This window comes from Stegostoma tigrinum, chromosome 39 (genome assembly GCF_030684315.1).
Source record: "Stegostoma tigrinum isolate sSteTig4 chromosome 39, sSteTig4.hap1, whole genome shotgun sequence".
Lineage (NCBI taxonomy): Eukaryota > Metazoa > Chordata > Chondrichthyes > Orectolobiformes > Stegostomatidae > Stegostoma > Stegostoma tigrinum.
In genome coordinates this window covers 15,280,741-15,300,999 of record NC_081392.1, presented here as the reverse complement: position 1 = coordinate 15,300,999, position 20,259 = coordinate 15,280,741, and the positions used below count along the sequence as shown (strand labels likewise).

The 20,259-nt window shown below is 49.4% G+C and overlaps 1 protein-coding gene across 1 annotated transcript in view; it reads left to right on the top strand.

Annotated features, from left to right (window-relative positions):
- The first annotated feature begins 657 nt into the window (after positions 1 to 657).
- The window catches only part of LOC125447745 (ras and Rab interactor 3-like), a 68,694-nt gene continuing 49,092 nt past the window's right edge, over positions 658 to 20,259 (top strand). The window contains exons 1-2 of the mRNA XM_048522416.2: positions 658 to 920; positions 15,315 to 15,507. Of these exons, the coding sequence (XP_048378373.1) occupies positions 871 to 920; positions 15,315 to 15,507 (243 nt within the window). The 5' untranslated portion in view covers positions 658 to 870. The remainder of the gene's footprint in view (positions 921 to 15,314; positions 15,508 to 20,259) is intronic.

Sequence of the window (20,259 nt, the reverse complement as noted above, 5' to 3'; positions counted from 1 at the left end):
CATCCAATGTGGTTGACTCTTAAACTGCCTTCTGGGCAATTAGGGATGGGCAATAAATGCTGGTGATCTCATGAATAAATTAAAGAAAAGGATTGCTCTGAATAGCAGAAACTCGAAGGGGCTGAAAGGCCCACATCCTCTTTCTATTTCTAATGGCCTTTGACAGAGATGTCCAACATTTTGATTGGACCCTTCAAACCTCTTGCATTGTCAGAAGATGAATTCTTCGGATGAGGAAAAGCTACATTTGTTGACAATCTCTAAGGCCCCCTCCCACCTGCACCCGCGATTCCTAATTGCCCAGATTCCAGCCCGCTCCCCAATGCTTCTAGAACTTTCTCTTCCCTACCGAACAAGTTGGGACACATCCCACGCACACGTCCCATGGTATGAAACATTTAACGAGAAGAAAGGAGCTCTATCTCCTCTGAAGAAAATAAACAAAATCAATTTTAAAACTGGGTCACGCTATTTGGTGGAGCGAACGCTATAGCTCAGAAACAAAAGTCCAAAGCATCTGCGAGTAAGACATCGAGTGAGGTGACCACAAAAGGGGCTGTGGTTTCCCTTAAACTGGTGTAACCCTGTCTCCCTCCCGCTCTCAAAACAAGAGCTCAGCAACTCCGGATGTGCAAGAACATTTGAGCCTTGAGAACGGCTTGTATCAGTTTTGAGTGCTTCAGGCTGACAGAGGCACCTCTCTCCGATTGTCAGCTTGGATTAATTATTCTCATATTATTAACTGGCTACTCGCACTGTGTGTCTCTCACTCTCTCCCTTTCTCCGCTGGATAGTCTCACCAGATTCGGGATGGCTCAGCTGGAACTGGGAGCGACTCCCTCCCAATAGGGACAGGCCAGGGAGCGGACCATGCTGAGGACGTCATTATGTGATACCAACGTGCCGAAGCTACAGATGAGGTACCTTATGCCAAAGTGTCCTTAACTTTATAGATCTGCCACTGCTAGACAGAACGGGCCACTCAGCCCCAACTGTCTGTGTGCTGGTACCCATCCTCCACACCATCCCTCTTCAGCTTTATCATTACATCGAGTTGGCTTATTAAGACATTGGTGAAGATATACCACACAGACTTGATGGGCCGAAGGGCCTTTTGTGTACTGTATGACTCTATATCCTTCCAGTTTCCAAATAGATTTATATAGAGTCCCTACAGTGTGGAAGCAGGACATTCAGCTCATCAAGTCCGCACTGACCCTCTGAAGAGCATCCCACCAACCCTATCCCCATAAGCCTGCATTTTCCACGGCCCATCCACCTAAACTACACACCCCTGCACACTAGGGGTAATTTCCCACAGCTGATCCATCTAACCTGCACAATCTTTGGGACTGTGGGAGGAAACCGGAGCACCCGGAGGAAAGTGGCGCAAACACGGGGAGAATGTGCAAACTCCACACAGACAGTCGCCCGAGGCTGGAATCGAACCCGGGTCCCTGGTGCCGTGAGGCTGCAGTGTTAACCACTGAGCCACCCTAATGTTGCTGGGTATAGAAACATAGAATATAGGAGTGGGTGGAGGCCATTCAGCCCTTCAAGCTTGCTGTGCCATTCAATATGATCATGGCTGGTCATCGAACTGCTCTCATGTTTTCCCCATAGCCTTTGACCCCTTTCGCTCTGAGAACCACATCGAAATATATATCGATATTCTTTTTGACTTGACCACTGCATTGTGATGGACATTACTCATGTTCTCATCACTTCCCATTTGAAGAAATCTTTCCTGATTCCCGTTTTGGATTTATCTAATATCTTTTTGGCCACTAGTTTTATATTTTCTCCCCAGCCCTCTCTGCATTGTCCCTCCCCTAAACTTTAAGACATCTATTTGCCTCTCCCCTTCTTTATTTCTGTAAATTTAAGACCCTCAGTATGTTTGATCTTTGCTAATGACTACAGCAGATGCTGAATCACCGTCAGGTTTTTCAAGATGTCTTGTCATTTTTTCCCCTCTCCCGTAACTCCCGGTCAAAGGCTTTAGCTAAGTCTTTTGGAAAGAGTGCGTACAAAGCCAGATTCCTTCCAGGTAGAAGGCTGTATTGATGCTGGGAAGATGAAGTAAGGACGGGAGGGGGCACATAAACACCAGCACAGAATAGATGGACCAAATGGCTTTATTCCATGCTGAGGACTTGTCTGGATGTCTCTGTGCACCTCCTAAGGCAGCCGAAGTCGAAGCCAGTTACTTTCTAAAATATTCTTTTAAAGGGCGTCCATCATCGCTCATCAGAGCCGAGGGTAGGGTCAGCCACGTCGCTGTGGGTCTGGAGTCACGTGTAGGCCACAGCCTTCCTTCCCTGAAAGGTGTTAATGGTCTTGTCAGCGATAATTGGTGACAGTTTCGTGGTCACTGGCACCGAGAGTAAGCTTTCAATTCCAGGCCGACTATTTGAATTTAAACTCCACAACAGTGCAGTGGTGGGATTGGATCATCAGCATGGGGCCGCCCTGGACTGAGTAATCATCCCTCCACCATCGCCTCCCCTAGAGCGACTCCTTCAGTCTTCCCTTAAAGACTTTTATTTTGCGAGCCGAGCCCGTCACTGGAGCTAAAAGAATGACGGGTGAAAAATATAACAAGTCAGGCCCCTTGTTATCACAATGTTTTATCCACAACCCATGGTTAGGCACTAACAGTCCCCATTAACAGCCGCTCACCCTCCTAACCAGATGCTTACCCACACCTTTGTCTGTCCTATCGACCTCTTGCTTTGGGCTCTATCCACAGCTATCATTTAGTCCCTACCCCCTCCCCCACCCACACTATCATTGCAGTTTGGAAGGATGATGGGGGGGGATCTAACTTCCAGAATACTGAATGGCCTGGACAGAGCGGATGCTGGGAAGATGCTTCCATTGGTAGGAGAGACTAGGACCTGAGGGCACATAGTAAAAGGAAGACCTTTTAGAACTGAGATGAGGAGAAACTTCTTCAGCCAGAGAGAGTGGTGAATCTATGGAATTCACTGCCACAGAAGGCTGTGGAGGTCAGGTCATTGAGTACATTTAAGACTGAGATAGACAGGTTCTTAATTATCAAGGGGAGCAAGGGTGACGGGGAGAAAGTGGGAGAATGGGGTTGACGAGCTTATCAGCCATGATTGAATAGCAGAGCAGACTCAATGGGCTGAATGGCCTAATTTCTGCTCCTCCCTCTTATGGTCTTATCTGCTGCATATAAAACAATGTTTCCCCAGCTCCCATCAGTTCTGAGGAAGGGTCACCGGCCCACTCTGATTTCTCTCCACGGACGCTGCCAGACCTGCTGAGCTTTTCCAGCAACTTCTGTTTTTGTTTCTGGTTTACAGCGTCCTCAATTCTTTCGGCTTTTAAATTCTTATAGGATCTGCTAGAATTCCACCCGGATCTTGGGAATCTAGAACATGGGGTGTCAAGGAGATTGGCAGGATTGGAGATGAGGAGAGCTTTGTCTGTGTTGAATGTTGCGAATCTTTGGGATTGATCCATGCTGAAGATCTCCACATGTTCAATTATTGCATTCATTCAGACAGAGACCGCTTGGGACTGTATTGGCTACAGTCTACAGGGATGGGCAGGGATCTGATTGGAATGCGTCAAATTCTAGCAGGGATGACCCGACTAGATACAGGGAGAATGTGGGCACTGTGTGGGGAGTCTAGAACCCGGGACACAGTTTCAGAGTACAGAGACATTTAGCCAAGATGTGAAGGTGCCGGAGTTGGACTGGGGTGGGCAAAATAAGAAGTCACAGGACACCAGGTTATAGTCCAACAGGTTTATTTGAAATCACATGCTTTCTGAGCGCTGCTCTTTCATCTGGTGAAAATGCCTGATGATGGAGCAGAGCTCCAAAAGCTTGTGATTTCAAACAAACCTGTTGGACTATAACCTGGTGTCCTGAGACTTCTCACTAGATATATTTAGTGCTGAGATGAGGAAACATCTAGTCACTAATAGGGTAGTGACACTGTGGAATTCTGTACCACAGAGAGCTGGAAGAGGTCAAGTCACTGAATATATTTAAAGAAAGAGATCGATTTATAAAATATTTTTAAAAGACATCTCTGGGGAGAAAGCAGAAATATGATATTGAGATAGAAGACCAGATATGATCATAGCGATGGTAGAGCATGCTTGAAGGCCTGAATGGCCCACTCCTACTCCTAATTTTAATGCTTCTATGATACAGATTTTTCTGAACATTATAGGATTTATGGATTGGGTTTATACAGCAGGAAGGTGATTGAGGTAGAAAAGCAGATGGGATATCATTGAATTGCAGAGCAGATATGATGGGCCAAATGGCGTCTGCTGTCCTGTGTCTGTCCCTTATTAAAGCGAGTCAGTATGGTTTATTCTCGTAGCTCAGATCTGGGTGATAAAGCAATTAAATTGTGCACTGGTCACCTCTGGTATCTGAGACATTTATGCTGTGCAGTAGTTTAACACAAAACTCAATGGGCTTTTAAAGATCCCCATTTGAATCCTGACCTGCTAATCTCCTTGAGACGGTGACCCCACGTTCTATGTTTCTAAGATCCAGCAATAATTCTAACAACACCTTCCCTATTAAATCCTTTAAGAAGTAATTATTTCTCTACTAGATCACCTCTGTCTTTTAATCTCCAGTGAGCAGAACATGGTAGCAAAGTTGATCCTCTATCCCATTCTATATTTTTTGCTTTCTCCCCAGAGACGTCTTTAAAATATATTTTATAAATTTATATCTTTTCTTGAATATATTCAGTGACTTGGCCTCCACAGCTTTCTAAGGTAGAGAATTTCACAGGGTCACTACCATTTTAGTGAATAAATGTTTTCTCATCTCAGTCCTAGGTGTTTCTGTACTGTGAGACTGTGTCCCTGGTGCTAGGCTCCTCACCCGGGGGTGACATTCTCCCTGTATCTAGTCTGTCCCACCCTGTCAGAGGGTAGTGGGGAGCCAGAACTGAGAGGGAGGTAGGGACAGAAAAACATTGATTGAATATTTTGATGAGTACTTGAAACACCAGGGCATACAGGGATGTAGCCCTGGTGCTGGCACATCGGATGACAGTAGATAGAGGCTAAGTGATTGGAGCGGACACAATGGGCTGAAGGGCCATTTCCCACACTGCAAGAACTCTATGACTCTAATCGAATTTCCAAAGAACTTTCAGCTGTGTTCATCCTGAGGGAGTACGGGCTGAGGGAGTGCCCATTGAGGGAGTACGGGCTGAGGGAGTGCCCATTGAGGGAGTACAGGCTGTGGGAGTGCCCATTGAGGGAGTACAGGCTGAGGGAGGACAGACTTTTTATTTAATAATTTGTGGGATGTGGGTGCCACTGGGCCCAGCATTTATTGCCCGTCCCTAGTTGCCCCCTTGAGAAGGTGGGGTTGAGCTGCTTTCTTGAGCCGCTGCAGTCCATTTGCTGTAGATGGACCCACAATGCCCTCAGGGAGGGAATTCCAGAATTTTGACCCAGGATTGAAGGCACAGGGCGATATATTTCTAAGTCAGGACGGTGAGTGGCTCAGAGGTAGTTCCCATATAGCAGATGGAGTACAGACTGAGGGAGTGCAGGCTGACGGAGTGCAGGCTGAGGGAGTACAGACTGTGGGAGTACAGGCTGAGGGCGTACAGACTGATGGAGTACTGGCTGAGGGAGTGCAAACTGAGGGAGTACAGGCGGAGGGAATGCAGACTGTGGGAGTGCAGACGGAGGGTGTACAGGCGGAGGGAGTGCAGGCTGAGGGGGTACAGGCTGAGGGAGTGCAGGCTGAGGGAGTGCAGGCAGAGGGAGTACAGGCTGAGTGAGTGCAGGCTGAGGGAGTACAGACTGTGGGAGTACAGGCTGAGGGCGTACAGACTGATGGAGTACTGGCTGAGGGAGTGCAAACTGAGGGAGTACAGGCGGAGGGAATGCAGACTGTGGGAGTGCAGACGGAGGGTGTACAGGCAGAGGGAGTGCAGGCTGAGGGGGTACAGGCTGAGGGAGTCCAGGCTGAGGGAGTGCAGGCAGAGGGAGTACAGGCTGAGTGAGTGCAGGCTGAGGGAGTACAGGCAGAGGGAGTACAGGCTGAGGGAGAACAGGCTGAGGGAGTACAGGCTGAGGGAGTGTAGACAGAGGGTGTACAGGTGGAGGGAGTGCAGGCTGAGGGAGTACAGACAGAGGGAGTACAGGCGGACGGAGTGCAGACTGAGGGAATATGGGCTGAGGGAGTACAGACTGACGGAGTACAGGCTGAGGGAATGCAGGTGGAAGGAGTGCAGGCAGAGGGAGTACAGGCTGAGGGAGTGCAAGCTGAGGGAGTGCAGACTAAGAGAGTACAGGCAGAGGGAGTGCAGTGTGAGGGAGTACAGACTGAGGGAGTACAGGCTGCGGGAGTACAAGCTGAGGGAGTGCAGGCTGAGGGAGTACAGGTTGAGGGGGTGCAGGCAGAGGGTGTACAGCTTGAGGAGGTACAGGCTGAGGGAGTGCAGGCGGAGGGAGTGCAGACTGAGGGAGTACAGGTGGAGGGAGTGCAGACTGAGGGAGTACAGGCAGAGGGAGTGGAGACTGAGGGAATACGGGCTGAGGGAGTGCAGGTGGAGGGAGTGCAGGCGGAGGGAGTGCAGGTGGAGGGAGCACAGGCTGAGGGAGTACAGGCTGAGCAAGTGCAGGCTGAGGGAGTGCAGGCAGAGGGTGTACAGCCTGAGGAAGTACAGGCTGAGGGAGTGCAGGCGGAGGGAATGCAGACTGAGGGAGTACAGGCGGAGGGAGTACAGACTGAGGGAGTGCAGGCGGAGGGAGTGCAGACTGAGGGAGTACAGGCAGAGGGAGTACAGACTGAGGGAGTACAGGCTGAGGGAGTACAGGCGGAGTGAGTACAGGCTGAGGGAGTGCAGGTGGAGGGAGTGCAGGCTGAGGGAGTGCAGGCGGAGGGAGAGCAGATGGAGGGAGTGCAGTCTGAGGGAGTACAGACTGAGGGAGTACAGGCGGAGGGAGTGCCGTCTGAGGGAGTACAGACTGAGAGAGTACAGGCGGAGGGAGTACAGACTGAGGGAGTGCAGGTGGAGGGAGTGCAGTCTGAGGGAGTTCAGGCGGAGGGAGTATAGGCGGAGGGAGTACAGGCTGAGGGAGTACAGACTGATGGAGTACAGGGGGAGGGAGTACAGGCTGAGGGAGTACAGGCGGAGGGAGTGCAGACTGAGGGAGTGCAGCCTGAGGGAGTAAAGACTGAGGGAGTACAGGCGGAGGGAGTGCAGTCTGAGGGAGTACAGGCTGAGGGAGTACAGGCTGAGGGAGTGCAGGCGGAGGGAGTGCAGGTGGAGGGAGCGCCGGTGGAGGGTGTACAGGCTGAGGGAGTACAGACTGAAGGAGTACAGGCTGAGGGAGTGCAGGCGGAGGGAGTGCAGGCTGAGGGAGTACAGGATGAGGGAGTGCAGGCGGAGGGAGCACAGGCTGAGGGGGTACAGGCTGAGGGAGTGCAGGCTGAGGGAATGCAGGCAGTAGGTGTACAGGCTGAGGGTATACAGGCTGAGGGAGTACAGGCGGAGGGAGTGCAGACTGAGGGAGTACAGGCTGAGGGAGTACAGACTGAGGGAGTACTGGCGGAGGGAGTACAGGCTGAGGGAGTACAGGCTGAGGGAGTGCAGGCGGAGGGAGTGCAGGCGGAGGGAGTGCAGGCTGAGGGTGTACAGGCTGAGTGAGTACAGGCAGAGGGAGTGCAGGCGGAGGGTGTACAGTCTGAGGGAGTACAGGCTGAGGAAGTGCAGGCAGAGGGAGTACAGGTTGAGGGAGTGCAGGCTGAGGGAGTACTGGCTGAGGGAGTACAGGCTGAGGAAGTGCAGGCAGAGGGAGTACAGGTTGAGAGAGTACAGGCTGAGGGAGTGCAGGCGGAGGGAGTGCAGGCAGATGGTGTACAGCCTGAGGAGGTACAGGCTGAGGGAGTACAGGCGGAGGGAGTGCAGACTGAGGGAGTACAGGTGGAGGGAGTGCAGACTGAGGGAGTACAGGCAGAGGGAGTGGAGACTGAGGGAATACGGGCTGAGGGAGTGCAGGTGGAGGGAGTGCAGGCAGAGGGAGTGCAGGTGGAGGGAGTACAGGCTGAGGGAGTACAGGCTGAGCAAGTGCAGGCTGAGGGAGCACAGGTTGAGGGAGTACAGGCTGAGGGAGTGCAGGCAGAGGGAGTACAGACTGAGGGAGTACAGGCTGAGGGAGTACAGGCTGAGGGAGTGCGGGCAGAGGGAGTACTGGCTGAGGGAGTACAGGCTGAGGGAGTGCAGGCGGAGGGAGTACAGGCTGAGGGAGTACAGACTGAGGGAGTACAGACTGAGGGAGTACAGGCTGAGGGAGTACAAGCTGAGGGAGTACAGGCTGAGGGAGTACAGGCAGAGGGTGTGCAGGCTGAGGGAGTACAGGCTGAGGGAGTACAGGCAGAGGGTGTGCAGGCTGAGCGAGTACAGGCTGAGAGAGTGCAGGCAGAGGGAGTGCAGGCGGAGGGTATACAGGCTGAGGGAGTACAGACTGAGGGAGTACAGGCTGAGGGAGTGCAGGTGGAGGGAGTGCAGGCGAAAGGTGTACAGGCTCAGGGAGTACAGACTGAGGGAGTACAGGCAGAGGGAGTGCAGGCGGAGGGAGTGCAGGTGGAGGGAGTGCAGGCGGAGGGTGTACAGTCTGAGGGAGTACAGGCTGAGTGAGTGCAGGCGTAGGGTGTATAGGCTGAGGGAGTACAGGCTGAGGGAGTACAGGCTGAGGGAGTGCAGGCAGAGGGAGTACAGGCTGAGGGTGTACAGGCTGAGGGAGTACAGACTGAGGGAGTACAGACTGAGGGAGTGCAGGTGGGGGGAGTGCAGGCGGAGAGTGTACAGGCTGAGGGAGTACAGGCAGAGGGAGTGCGGGCTGAGGGAGTGCAGACTGAGGGAGTGCAGGCGGAGGGAGTGCATTTGGAGGGTGTACAGGCTGAGGGAGTACAGACTGAGGGAGTACAGGCTGAGGGAGTGCAGGCGTAGGGTGTACAGGCTGAGGGAGTATAGACTGAGGGAGTACAGACTGAGGGAGTGCAGGTGGAGGGAGTGCAGGCGGAGGGTGTACAGGCTGAGGGAGTACAGACTGAGGGAGTGCAGGCGGAGGGAGTGCAGGCGGAGGGTGTATAGGCTGAGGGAGTGCAGGTGGATCGTGTACAGGCTGAGGGAGTACAGACTGAGGGAGTGCAGGCGGAGGGTGTATAGGCTGAGGGAGTACAGACTGAAGTAGTGCAGGTGGAGGGAGTGCAGGCGGAGGGTGTACAGGCTGAGGGAGTACAGACTGAGGGAGTGCAGGCGGAGGGAGTGCAGGCGGAGGGTGTACAGGCTGAGGGAGTACAGGCAGAGGGAGTGCAGGCAGAGGGTGTACAGGCTGAGGGAGTGCAGGCGGAGGGTGTACAGGCTGAGGGAGTGCAGGCAGAGGGTGTACAGGCTGAGGGAGTGCAGGCGGAGGGAGTGCAGGCAGAGGGTGTACAGGCTGAGGGAGTGCAGGCGGAGGGAGTGCAGGTGGAGAGTGTACAGGCTGAGGGAGTGCAGGCGGAGGGAGTGCAGGCGGAGGGTGTACAGGCTGAGGGAGTGCAGGCGGAGGGAGTGCAGGCGGAGGGTGTACAGGCTGAGGGAGTGCAGGCGGAGGGAGTACAGGCGGAGGGAGTGCAGCCCTGTCAGGGTACTTTCCTTACAGTAACCTGCTGAATCAAGCGGACACCTGCTCTCTGAACTGGTTGCGAATGGCCCCTCAGTAAACAGCAGGAGAGGCCCCTGGACATCAGCAAGTCAACTGATCTCAGTGCTACCTGTGGGATCTTGCTGTGCATTAACCTGCCTGCTATGTTTCCAGCAGAGAGTCCAAACATACAAATTTTGAGCAGGAGCAGGCCATTCAGCCCATCTCGTCTATCCTGAGATTCGACGTGATAAGAATTCTCTTCCTTAGGAGTAGCGGAGGCAGAATCATTGAGTTTGTTTAGGGCTGAGGTACTCTTGACAGACCAGGCAGGGGTCAGAAGGTATCGGTGCGAGGGGAGATGGGAATCAGCCGTCACCGTGTTGGGGAATGGAAAAGAGTTAGGCTTAAAAGGTGAAGAGATTGAACTTGCAGAGACATTATAGCACACCCTCTGGAGCAGGTGAGACTTGATCCCAGGGTCTCCTGCCTCAATGGTAGGGGCACTACCACGTGTCACAGGCCAACGAGAGCAGAGGTGACAAGATGCACCTTAATTGCTGCAAACTGCTTTGAGGATGAGCTTGTAGGGATGCCTTGTTGCTGCTGTACAACAAAGAAACAAAGAAACAAAGAAACCTACAGCACAGGAACAGGCCCTTCGGCCCTTCAAGCCTGCGCCGATCGAGATCCTGTGTCTAACCTGTCATCTGTTTTCTAATGGTCTGTGTCCATTTGCTCCCTGCCCATCCATGTACCTGTCCAAATATATCTTAAAAGACGCTAACATGTCAGCGTCTACCACCTCCACTGGCAACGCGCTCCAGGCACCCACCACCCTCTGTGTAAAGAACTTTCCACGCATATCTCCCTTAAACTTTCCTCCTCTCACTTTGAACTCATGACCCCAAGTAATTGAGTCCCCCACTCTGGGGAAAAAGCTTTTTGCTATCCACCCTGTCTATACCCCTCATGATTTTGTGGACCTCAATCAGGTCCCCCCTCAATCTCCGTCTTTCTAATGAAAATAATCCTAATCTACTCAAACTCTCTTCATAGTTAGCACCCTCTATACCAGGCAGCACCCTGGTGAACCTCCTCTGCACCCTCTCCAAAGCATCCACATCCTTTTGGTAATGTGGCGGCCAGAAGGCATTGATAAGGCCGTATTTGGAGTACTGCATGCCCTTCTGATCTCCCCCCGTTGTATTTCTTCGTTGGTGATGGAAGTAGATGCTCAGAATGTTGTCATTGTCCCTTTATCCATCCCCTGGTCGATCGACTGGAAATGACTTCAGCCCTGAGTGATAGAGCCCAGGAAATTACATCAGACTGGGTGTGAGAGCCCAGGAAATGACATCAGCCCCGGGTGGTAGCGCCCATCCTTTTCAGAGTGATGGCTTGGCATTTGTCACTGTGTCACGTTGCCACCCTCATTATCACCGACCTTCTGCGATTCGACACAAATAAGAGCACACTTGTTCAGTCCAGCATTATAAAGCTTGACGTCATTTTTGTGTGAGCGAATAGAAAGAGAAAAAGAGAGAGGCTTCAACCCTCTTTCTCAGGAAATATTTGGCTGCTTCTAGGAGCAGACAAGAAAGGAAAGGCCACTCCGCACATCACACCATTTAATTCTTGAAGAAGGGTCCAGGCCCGAAACGTCAGCTTTCCTGCTCCTCTGATGCTGCCCAGCCTGCCGTGTTCATCCAGCTCCACACCCTGTTACACCATTTAATTTAATCTGTGCTGGGAGCCCCTTCTAAATATTCAACTTGTAACCTTGAAAGCTCTAGCTGAAGAGTGCATCTTGATCGACGGGACCAGTGGGCTGAGGACTGGTAGATTAGTTTAGATAAATGCAAGGTGTTGCATTTTGGTGGGTCAAATCAGGGCAGGATAAGGCAGGAACAGGATACTGATTGTGGATGATCAGCCATGATCAAAATGAATAGTGGTGCTGGCTTGAAGGGCCAAATGGCCTACTCCTGCACCTATTGTCTATTGACTTACATAGTCAATGGTAGGGTCCTGGGGAGTACAATAGAACAAAGAGATCCAGGGGTTACAGGTTCATAGATCCTTGAAAGTGGAGTCACAGGTAGACAGGATAGTGTAGAAGACTTGAGGAATGTTTACTTTCATTGATAGAGCATTATGTACAGAAATTGGGATGCTTCATTGCAGCTGTACAAGATGTTAATAAGGCCACATCTGGGGTACTCCATGCTGTTCTGATTTCCCTACTGTGTAAGGAATATTATGAAACCAAGAAAAGTGCAGAAAAGATGTCACCCAGGACTGGAAGGTTTGAGTTATAAGGAAAAGTTGGATAGGCTGGGACCTTTTACCCTGGACAGTTGGAGAGGGTGACCCTATAGGGTCTATAAAATCCTAAGAGCAATAGGTAAGGTAGACAGGCAACTGCTTTCTCCCAGGGTCAGGGAGTCTAAAACTAGAGGGCGTAGGTTTAAGGTGAGAGGGGAGAGATACAAAAGGTTCCAGAGGGGAAATTTTTTTTCACACAGAGGGTGATGAGTGTCTGGAACAGGCTGCCAGAGATCGTGGTGGAGGTGAGTTAAGAAACATTCACACAGGTACGTGGAAGACAGAGGTTTGGAGGGACAGAGACCAAACGCAGGCAAATGGGAGCCAGTTTAATTGTGAAAACTGGGCAACATGGGCAAGTTGAGCCGAAGGGCCTTTTTCCGTGCTGTAAACCTGTATGAGTCTATTGGCTTACACAGTGCTGTCTGCCGGACTCAGATAAACAGAAAGACCGAGAGGGCATTGTTGGAAGACGGTCGGTACAAGAACGAAAGGTGACACGCAGATTAGAAAAAGGTTGGCCAATCACACCCTTTGGAAGAGAGTTGAAACATTTGCTGGAGGATGATCTCACAGGGATAAAGGGAAAAGGTGCTCACCAGTGGTAAATCAAATCATGCAGAGGGCCAGTATGTAGAAAGTGGGCTGAATGGTCCTCTTCCACACTGAAACTATGCTAATGGCTTGTCAATTATGACAATAAGGTGTTGTAAAGTCAACGTTAAGATGAAAGTGGTGTATATTGTTTCTGAGTACATTTACAGGTACATGAAAAGGAAAGGTTTAGAAGGATAGGGGCCAAATGCAGGCAAATGGGACTAGTTTAGATTGGGAAACCTGGTTGGCATGGATGAGTTGGGCCGTTTTCTCATGGCTGTATGTAAATAGTGAGCAGCCGCGACACTAGGTATAGGATGAGAGATGTGGGACTGAGCCAGTCAATAAACTCCCTCCACACAAAGAAAAGCTCCATTTCTATCTCACCAGTCAATGAGGAGCTATTAACAACTGTTGTAAGATTGCAAGTTCATGAGGCAGAAAGAATTCAGGAAGAGTTACTAATGGAATGCAAGGCTGGGGCCTTGTGAGGAGCATTAATAGGCAAGGCAGTGGCCCAGTGGTATTATTGCTGGACTGTTAATTTGGAGACCCAGATAATGTTCCGGGGATCTGGGTTCATAATCCCGTCACGACGGATGGTGAAGTTTGAATTCAATAAAAATCTGCATTAATAATCCAATGATGACCATGAACCCATTGCTAATTGTTGGAAAAATCTCTCTGGTTCACTAATATCCTTTAGGGAAGGAAATTGCCATCCTTACCTGGTCTGACCTACATGTGACTCCAAACCCACAGCGATGTGGTTGACTGTTAACTGTCCTCTGGGCAATAAATGCTGGCACCAGGCAGTGACTCCCTCATCCTGCAAATGAGTAAAGAAAAATAAAAATAGGGACCCGTTAGGTAAATAGTGGGCCATATACATAGTTTTAGACTCATCATTTTCTTGTTTATTCACTGCTGCTGACTTTCGGGGCCGGGTGTCATTGTGGAAATCTCTCTGACCAGTGACCAAAGTGTGTGAAAAGACACCAAATTTGAGACACAAATCAATCCTCTCTCTCTCCGGCAACAAGATTAAGCCAGTCTATTCACAACTTTGGTGTCACGTTTGGTGAGCTTCTGAAGACACATTTGAACTACAGCTATGACTCCCAGCACCATCACTTCACCCCTGCCTCAGCTCATCTGCTGCTGAAACACATAACCTTTCCTTCATTACCTCAAAACGCAACTATTCTCAAGAACTAGAGATAACAAGGTGTGGAGCTGGATGAATACAGCAGGGTCCAGTACCTGCAGTTCCGACTATCTCTATTCTCAAGAACTCCTGGCTGGTTCCACTTCTTCCACCACGTGCCAAATCAAACTCTGTGCCCATTTCTAATTCGCATCAAGTTCCATTCCCCTGTCATCCCTTGGGCTCACTGACCGATACTGGCTCCACTCATGTAAAGTCCTGATTTTAAAACTCTCATCCTTGTTTTCAAATCTCTCCATAATCCTCCTGATCTCCATAATCTCATCCAGCCCCACAGCCCTCTGGGATCTCCGTGCCTCTCTAATTCCAGCCCCTTGAGCATTCCTGATTTTAATCGCTCCACCGTTGGCAGCATGCCCTCTGCTCTCTGAGTCAATTCCCCTCCTAAACCTCACTCCCACTCATGACTTCCCTTTTCTCCTTGAAATGATTCCTTCAAACATGCCTCATTGAGCAAATATTACCATGCAAACAAAAATAGAGAATTCCTGTAGCAGCTTTTGTGAACTTTAGACATCCCAATGCTTCTATGGTCGACAGCAACAGTGGTATTGTGGGAATGGCAATGGGCCAGTCACCTATGGCATTGTGGGAATGGCATTGGGGTAGTCACCCATGGCATTGTGGGAATGGCATTGGGCTAGTCAACCATGGCATTGTGGGAATGGCATTGGACTAGTCGCCCATGGCATTGTGGGAATGGCATTGGGCTAGTCACCCATGGCATTGTGGGAATGGCATTGGACTAGTCACCCATGGCATTGTGGGAATGGCATGGGGCTAGCCACCCATGGCACTGTGGGAATGGCATTGGACTAATCACCCATGGCATTGTGGGAATGGCATTGGACTAGTCACCCATGGCATTGTGGGAATGACATTGGATGAGTCACCTATAGCATTGCGGGAATGACATTGGGCCATTCACCCAGTGGTCGAGAGTCATGCTTTGGGGATGGGTTCACATCGCATTGTGGGCACTTGTGGGGTTTATAATCAAATTAATTAATAAAGGAATTTCTCATTAAGGGTCACCCATAACAGCTCTCATCAATATTTTTCTGGGATCTGCCTCCCTTATCCCTGGTTTATATGTAACTCCAGACTCCCAGCAATGGGGTTGATGCTTAACTGCCCTTTGAAATAGCATGGAAAGCCACAGGCCATTCATAAAGGCAGCTCTTCAGTTGTTAATTTTTAACCTGAGATAAATTTTTGTTAAGCAAAAGTGTGTGGGCCAAAGGCAGAGAGTTAGGCCACAGATCAACCATAATCTCATTGAATTGTGGAACAGGTTAGAGGGGCCGAATGGCTGTTTCTATGTTGTTATCGCTGTCTTGTTCAGGGCAATTAGGAATGGCCAGTCAACGCTGCCCTTTCTTGACAATAAAACCCATAAAATAGAGGATGTTATTGCCCTCGAGAAGCTGGTGGCAAATCATCTAAACTCTGGAGTAGATGTTGGGTCTCAGATGATGTTAATGTTGATTGTTCTATCTTTCAGTCCCTACAGCCCCCACAAACAGCTGTGTAATGGAGAATATCAGAGGCTTTGGAAGGAGGAGGATCCAAGAGACAGCTCGGCACCTTCGGAACTCACTCTCTTCGACAAACTAATGCTGTCCCACAACATCTGGCTGCAGCTGAGCATCGAGGCAGCACAAGTCAAGGACATTCTCCGGAATCAGCCCCCAGGGGTAAGTCTGATAAAGGGTCAGACTGGTTAGAGGGAAGGGCCAGAACATTGCCTTCTGCTGCGCTCAATTGTAGTGGACATGGAGGATCAGTCAGCTCAGGAGGAGGCCATTCGGTCCATGGGGACAATGCTGGTTCTTCAAGTGAATTGTCCGGTTAGCCTCCCTCCACTTTCCAATCCCCAAAACCCTGAATATATTTCTTTTGCCAGTATTCATCTAACCCTCTTGGAAATTATTGCTTCCACCTTGGCAATGGCCTAGTGGTATTATCACTGGACTGTTAATCCAGAGACCCGGCTAATGTTCTGGGGACCTGGGTTCAAATTCCTCCACGGCAGATGGTGAAATCTGAATTCAATTTTTAAAAAATCTGGAATTAAGAGTCTAAAATGATGGCAGTGAATCTATTTTCGATTGTTGGAAAAACCCATCTGGTTCACTAATGTCCTTGAGGGAAGGAAACGTCCATCCTGTAACCAAAAGCCATCAACTCTTATTCACTTCATCCATTCTTTATCCACTCGGTTTCCAGGAAACAGTGATCATAATGTTACAAACAATCCAATGTGGATTTTACCCATCCTTCAGATGTGCAGCACAGGACATTGATCAGGCCACTTTTGGAATACAGCGTGCAATTCTGCTCTCCCTGCTATGGGAAGGATGTTGTGAAACTTAAAAGGGTTCAGAAAAGATTCACAAGGATACTGCCAGGGCTAGAGGGTTTGAGCAATAGGGAGGCGCTGAATAGACTGGGGGTATTTTCCCTGGAGTGTCGTAGGCTGAGGGGTGACCTTAAGGAGGTTTATAAAATCATGAGGGGCATGGATAGGGTGAATAGCCAAGGTCTTTTTCCCAAGGTAAGGGAGCCCAAAACTAGAGGGGCATTGGTTTAAGGTGAGAGATTTAAGGTGAGAGGGGAAAGACTTAAAAGGGACTTGAGGGGCAACTTTTTCACACAGAAGGTAGTGCGTGTATGGAACGAGCTGCCAGAGGAAGTGGTGGGGGCTGGTACAATTACAGCATTTAAAAGGCATCTGGATGGGGACATGAATAGAAAGGGTTTAGAGGGATACGGGCCGAATGCTGGAAAATGGTACTGGAAAAATTTAGGATAATCTGGTCGGCGTGGACAAGTTGGACCGAAGGGACTGTTTCCATGCTGTATGACTCTATGACTGTATGTGTGTGCCAGTGTCTATTGATATAATGTAATTAGTGCACACTATCTTCCCACAAGGAATACATTACTCATTTAGTTTATAAAAGTACATTTTTTATCTGATCAAAGTTGACATTACATAAAGTGCAAATCTAATCAGTTTGTTTCAATATAGTTATTCAGTGCAGTTTCATTTACAGTTAATACTGACTGCACTCATTACATATTAAACATCCAGCCCAAAGGTTTTGTGCAGTTTTCAACTTTTCAGTGTTCTGTAACTGAAGGACTCTTAGCAGTGGCTGCTCTTCAGACCTTCAATGCCATCCTTCCCCTCAGAGTCCCGAACCTCACAGTGTGCTGGCCCGCCACATTTGATAAACTCAGAAATCGCATGACACCAGGTTATAGTCTAACAGGTTTATTTGAAATCACAAGCTTTCGGAGAGCTGCTCCTTCGTCAGGTACAGTCCTTGACTTCTGTCATGTTGACTTCTGACTTTCTCCGTCCCAGCCCAACCACCTCCACATAGAGTTATAGGTTCCCTACAGTGTGGGAACAGGGCCTTCGGCCCAACAGGCCCACGCCGACCCTTGGAGCGTCCACCCAGACCCATCCCCCTATAACCCACCTAAGCTACACATCCCTGAACACTACGGGGCAATTTTCCATGGCCAATCCACCCTAACCTGCGCATCTTTGGACTGTGGGAGGAAACCGGAGCACCCGGAGGAAACCCACGCAGACACGGGGAGAATGTGCAAACTCCACACAGACAGTCGCCTGAGGTGGGATCGAACCCGGGTCCCATGAGGCAGCGGCGCTCATAGCTACACTCCATGGGGAACTGCAATTTGCACAGGGAGGCGTGGGTTTCCTGTAAAAGACCTGGAACAGCTAATTTATACAGACTGTACTATGTGTCAAGGAGTTGGTAAAGATGGGGTCCCAGTGGTAACAGCTTCAGAAGGGTTTGAAGTCAGAGAAATTACACAGAAATGTATTTTAATCTCCTGTCCTGATGGGAATGCAGCCTCAAAGTTTCTAATGCCTTATACAACCTTTTCTAGAATACCCTCTAAAAGTATAACCAGTATGAATATTTCTAGTGGTGGAGGGCTGGGAGTATCCTGCAGTACAGGTGGAACAGTGCGAACCTGGCAAGCTAACAATGGAGAATTGAGGAGCGATCTAGCTGGCCATGTGTACAATGTGAATTGCAGCAGGTTTGGGAGAACCGAAGAGAGCTGTTGGACCCCTCCCCGGTGATGTTGGTAAATTGCGCGGCTAATGAAAGGCACCTTCAGGAATGGCTGTGCAGTGCCAATTCGGCCAACTGTTCTCTGTTATTCTTGAAGTTGGAGACTGAGAACGATGGGTTTGGGGGTGGGGGGCATGTGGAATGTGTAAATGGGGATGTGAGGGGAGTTCAGCATTACGCTGCCAATCCTTTTCACTGTAGGATGTAGGTAACCACCAGCTACACTCTGTCCTCTTTGATTGCAGGTTACACTGAAAAATAATGAGCCTGCATTTCTCTTGCACCTTTTATATCTTCGGCAGGTTCTGAAGCACTTTGCAGCCAATGATGTATTTTACTGAAGTGTGGATTCACGCACGGGAGGCTAAGACCCGGCAGTATTATTCCGGACTGTAAAATCCAGAGATGTGGCTAATGCCTTGGGGGCCCGGGTGTGAATCTTTTCGAGGGAAGGGCCTCCTGAACCGAAACATTGACCCTGTTTTTGTCTTCACAGATGCTGCCAGGCCTGCTGAGCTTTTCCAGCAACTTCTGTTTTTGTTCTTGAATCCTGCCACGTCAGATGGTGGAATTTGAACTCAATAAAGAATCAGGAATTAAGAACCCAATTAAAAAGTCTAAATAAAAGTTTGACCACAAATCAATTGCTAACTTTTGGAAAAACCCATCTGGTTCACTAATGTCCTTTGGGGAAGGAAACTGCCATCCTTACCTGGTCTGGCCTACATGTGACTCCAGACCCACAGCAATGTGGTTGACTCTTAACTGCCCTCTGGGCAATTAGGGACGGACAGTAAATGCTAACTTAGCCTTTGTCCTGTGAATAAGATAAAAAGAAATGAAATGGTTATATTGTATTATAGGAACTGTAACAGTTGACAGATAGTGTGGGTGCATTTAAGGGGAGGCCAGACAACCCAGTAGGGAGAGGGGGATAGTGAGGGTTGTGTTGGAAGATTTAGATGAGGAAATGACAAGCATGAGCAGAGCAAAAACACTAGCATGGCTTGGGTGGGCTGAATGGCCCATTTCTGGACTGTATATCCTAAAATATGCAACCAGTGCAAATCAGTTTTCCTTTGCCAGCAATCGTTTCTATCGATGAGGGTTAAATACTGTCGCAGGACAGCAGGCAGAACTCCTCTGCTGTTCCTCTTCAGGTCGGTGGTCATAGGATCACTTAGCTCGATTTTCAAGGAGACGACCCATCTTACAGCTGAAATCAGTGCGTTTGGCAGTGCAGCACCCCTGCAGGACTGCGCTGGAGTTATAGGTTCAGTTCAATGTTCAAGCCTGTGGAGAGGGTAATGTCCAGACTACAGGCTGACAGCTGCATCCAGAGCATCACAGTGAGAAAACCTCTCAGCGGCCCCACCCTGAGAACTCTACACTTCCTGAAACAAATCCACGGTTTGCTTTTCTTCAACTAACCAAGCCCGATTTCAGCCCAGGAGCTGATCACTCTTCACGTACCAGTTCCAGACAGTGGCTAGGACTCGCCCCTTGTGTTATTCTGATAACTTCCGCAGTCTGGGGAGACAGGCTCTCTCCTTGGAAAATTGAATCTTTCAAACCAAAGCAACTGGGCCCATTCAACCCAATAAGCAGAGAGAGGGGGGAATGATTTAAAAGGGACCTGAGGGACAACTATTTCACACAGAGGGTGGTGTGTGTATGGAACGAGCTGCCAGAGGAAGTGGTGGAGGCTGGTACAGTTACAGCATTTAAAAGGCATCTGGATGGGGACATGAATAGGAAGGGGTTAGAGAGTTCAAATGCTGGCAAGTGGACCTAGATTAATTTAGGATATCAGGTTGGCATGGGTGAGTTGGACCGAAGGGTCTGTTTCCATGCTGTACAGCTCGATTTGATATAATATGATTCTATAAGAACTAGGGACAGGGGGAGGCCATTCAGCCCCTTGATCCTGCTCTGCCATATAATACTATCACAGCTGGCCTCATGTTGGCCATAAATCCACTTTGCTGTCTGCTCCCTTTAACTCATCATGAATTTAAAAAATCTGTTCATCTCCTCCTTAAATGTACTCAACACTCTCTGGGGGATGAATTGCATAGATTCATGACCCTTTGAGAGAAGTAACCTTTAAATCTACTCACCCTTGTACTTAAAGTACGACCTCTCATTCTAGGTTAACCCTAGAAAGGATACATTCTCTCTTCATTTATTTTGTAATCACCTTTAGCATATAATAGACTTCAATTCGATCTGGTCTTAATATCCTGAACTCTAGAGGTGATACAGACGCAAACTGGCCAATCTCATTTCCATTTCCCAACTTGTCTTTATTTGATAAAAACCAAAAGA